The 3,878-nt window shown below is 43.0% G+C and overlaps 1 protein-coding gene across 3 annotated transcripts in view; it reads left to right on the forward strand.

Moving 5' to 3' along the window:
- The first annotated feature begins 6 nt into the window (after positions 1-6).
- Positions 7-3,878, forward strand: part of BICDL1 (BICD family like cargo adaptor 1) — a 97,739-nt gene continuing 93,867 nt past the window's right edge. For all 3 annotated transcript variants that reach the window (XM_024741380.1, XM_024741381.1, XM_024741383.1), the window contains exon 1: positions 7-467. In XM_024741380.1, the coding sequence (XP_024597148.1) occupies positions 24-467 (444 nt within the window). In that variant the 5' untranslated portion in view covers positions 7-23. The remainder of the gene's footprint in view (positions 468-3,878) is intronic.

Below are 3,878 nucleotides of genomic sequence, written 5' to 3' on the forward strand. Positions count from 1 at the left end.
TGCGGGCTCCGCGCGCGCGGGCCATGTCCGCCTTTTGCCTGGGCTTGGCTGGCCGCGCTTCAGCACCCGCAGAGCCGGACAGCGCCTGCTGCATGGAGCTGCCCGCCGCGGTCGCGGACGCAGTCGGGAATCCAGCCGCCGCCGCCGCCGCCGCCGCCGCCCTTGTCTCCTTCCCCGGGGGCCCCGGGGAGCTGGAACTGGCGTTAGAGGAGGAGCTGGCGCTGCTGGCGGCCGGGGAACGGCCGTCCGACCCCGGAGAGCATCCTCAGGCCGAGCCCGGGCCTCCAGCCGAGGGGGCCGAACTGCAGCCGCCGCCCGCCCAGGATCCCGAGCTGCTGTCGGTGATCCGGCAGAAGGAGAAGGATCTGGTCTTGGCGGCCCGACTGGGCAAGGCACTGCTCGAGAGGAACCAGGACATGAGCCGGCAGTACGAGCAGATGCACAAGGAGCTGACAGATAAGCTGGAGGTGAGGACGTCCCTCCTGGGATGGGTGGGAAGCGGGGGGTGGGGGGGAGCCCAGGCACCCGCCTGCCGGCCCTCGGTAGCTTCGGGAGCCACTCACCCACCCCACCCCATCCCACCTTTCTTGCTCATCCTCCCTCACAGAAAACCACCTGGAAGCGGGGTAGCATGGAGGGTTTTGGATTATCAGACGAGGGCATTCATTGAACCCACCTGGCTTTCCCACCCTACTCACAGCAAACGGGTCTATGCACGGTTCCAAACACTGTGGGCCGTTCTGTATACGTACTGTACACAGCATCTAAAATAGAGTTTACAGTATGACATTTATTTATACAGCACTGAGGTGATGTCCACACACAGAGAAATTAGGAAGTCGCGAAGCATTTAAAATATGCTCCATGTTTTCAGAGAAGTAGTTAATCGCTAATCAGGGTGTTAGCCTAAAGCGTTTCAGCTTTGGAGTTAAGGCCTCCAGATGCCCTTGTCTTAACTTCCCGGCAGCTCAGAGTTGTGGGAAACAAGTGCCCCTAAAGGAGCTTTATATAGCCTTCAAATAGTTAAGGATTGGGAAGTATGGTTCCATTGCAGAAATCAGGTGAGCCTGCGCTCTGCATGTGACCACTGGTTGAGGATTTGATTTGGACCTCAGTATTTATATGTATTTAAACAGTACTTTTCTGTTTCTGTTCTGGGTCTCACACATGCAGTTGGTTTGCCAAATGCAACCTGTGAGAACCGTACAACTTTAACCATTGTTATAAATACCCCTTAAAGTGTCTGTAAGATTTCTGCCACTTCTCTGGACCAAAGTCTTTTGCAGCTATGCCTGTTTGTTTTCTTGACCTTAACTAGAAAAGGGCCTTGAAAGTGGTACAGGTTGCCACCATTTATAAAAATTAGATTTTTTTTTTTAAAGTGGGGATAGGGGAGGTGCATCATGGCAGTGGGGATGAGCTTATCCTTTTCTGCCTGTGCATTTACTGTTGTTACCCAGTTTGGTTGCAACCAGTTCTTTTTATTCTTAGTTAGAAGAGAATAGTACAGCCCTGAATGAGGTCCATATCACTGCTGCGGGTCAGACAGTCAGAATGTAGATTCAGAAAGTTTTCTATAATAAGAAGTGTGTCTGTATTCCAACGACATATCAAAAGTAAATCAGGGAAGAAAAAAAGGAAACCACTGTAACCCTGTAGTTCAGTTGGCCTCTTAACTAGGTCTGCCAGTCGATGAACTCCTGAGATACCTCTCTGAAAAGTGGTTTGTGAAACCTATAGGTAGACTGCCAAAAAGCAGCCCAGTGAATTGAATTGTTTAATTTTCACTTGAAGTAGAGGTCTAGGAATAAAAGGGTGTCTTTTTTTTTTTAAGAGATTTGATTACAGGCTCTATATACAAGTACTACTGCAGAGATTTATGCTTGTGATTTGAAATTCCTTCAGTGAGGGACTTGATTAAAGAGACAGCTAACTTGAAAGGAACATCATATCAGTCAGTTTGATTAGTGATAGATTTCAGGGTAATCCTGAGTGTGCAGTTATAGCATCCTGGTTTCCATTTGGAACCTTTATACATGTCTTCAGCAAAGGAAAAAGATATTCAAATTCTGTAACAAGAAAGGTTCTATTGTAAAAGAACAAATTACATTTGACTTTTTGCTGTTGACTTGATAGACAGTAATAAAATAGTTTAAAACTCTTATTAAACTTTTAAAAAATCTTCACTCCTCTCAGGTCAGCATATGAACTCTAGTGTTAAAAGTTTATTTTTAATTTCTGGAAGTTGGTTGCACAACAGTATGTATGTACTTAGCACTACTAAACCAACAGTACACTTAAAAATGGTTAATATGGTAAATTCTATGTTATGTATGCCTTACCACAATTTGAAAAATAACTTTTAAAAAGTGAAATATTGATCACTAATCAATATTAATGAGTGATGAAGGGGTTCAGTTATACAGTTTCTTCTAGGTATATCTGAAAATTATCATTAAAAGTTTTTTTTTTAAAAAGTACACTTAAAATTATCAAGGTATTGTCGTTAGTTTCTTGTTAATTCTTTTAGTATTAATATGAGAGTGACAAATCTCATTATAACAGGGGACTATTTCATTTGATACCTGCAAGTGAGTTTTCCCTTGCAAATTACACCTATAAGTATATTTTTTAAGCAGCTTAGATTTTAGAATGTCTGCTTGAACAAATTCTTCCTAAAGTTTAATACAACCGCTCTGCTAGATTTTCAATTAAATTCAACATTTAGGAGTAGAGAACCAGCCATTACTTTAAAAAACATTTGTAATTTTCTACAAACTATCAAGACAGTGGAGTCAAACACATTTTCTCACGGGTTAGTTTGAAAGATAAACACAAGAGGACTCTGAGAGAATGTTGGTTTGACTATTAAATAATGAGACTGGTTTTGTTTTTGTCCCATCTGCTTACTTACTACAAAATTGGCACCTTTCTAATTTCAGAACCAAGTCATTTTCAAGATCTTTTCTGCTTATTCATTAGCTATTACTGAATGCCTCTCCAGTTATGTGCACCAAACCCAAGATTGTGTTTTGTCATTTAAAACGTAAAGTACTTGATCTTACACTGCTCTCTCATTAAAGGCACACTCTTTAAAGTCTTTAAAGGTTAACATAGAAGTTTTTTAGTTAGGCATCTCTTAAAGATGAATGAAGATTCAATTTAATTTGAGAGATTGTAAGGTTTTGGTCATTTTTTTTCCACCCTTAAATTGACTATCCTGTATTTTATTCATTCCCTGAATTAGATTTTCACATGCTTAATTTTTTAATATAAATTTATTTATTTGTTTATTTTTGGCTGCATCCTTTATTTTGTTGCCGCGCTCATGCTTTCTCTAGTTGCAGTGAGCGGGGACTACTCTTCATTGTGGTGCGCAGGCTTCTCATTGCAGTGGCTTCTCTTGTTGCAGAGCACGAGCTAGTTGTGGCTCGCGGGCTCTAGAGCACAGGCTCAGTAGTTGTGGCGCACGGGCTTCGTTGCTCCGTGGCATGTGGGATCCTCCCGGACCAGGGATCGAACCCATGTTGCCTGCATTGGCAGGTGGATTCTTAACCACTGCGCCACCAGGGAAGCCCCTCATATGCTTACTTTTTTTTTAAATGCCTTTAGATATTTTATTTCTTCTGCAACTACAGTTAGCCCTTTTGCTTTTAAAACATACCCAGCCAGGTCCTTAGTAGTTTCTTTCTTTTCCCCCAGAATATGAACTAAGACAGTAACTTGGGTTTATACACTTTTTTCTTCAGAGATTAAATCGTTGTTTAGTTTTTTAAAAATATGTTTTTAGGGCTTCCCTGGTGGCGCAGTGGTTGAGGGTCCGCCTGCAGATGCAGGGGACACGGGTTCGTGCCCCGGTCCAGGAAGATCCCACATGC

This window comes from Neophocaena asiaeorientalis, unplaced genomic scaffold (assembly GCF_003031525.2).
Source record: "Neophocaena asiaeorientalis asiaeorientalis breed wild unplaced genomic scaffold, Neophocaena_asiaeorientalis_V1.1 scaffold648, whole genome shotgun sequence".
NCBI lineage: Eukaryota > Metazoa > Chordata > Mammalia > Artiodactyla > Phocoenidae > Neophocaena > Neophocaena asiaeorientalis.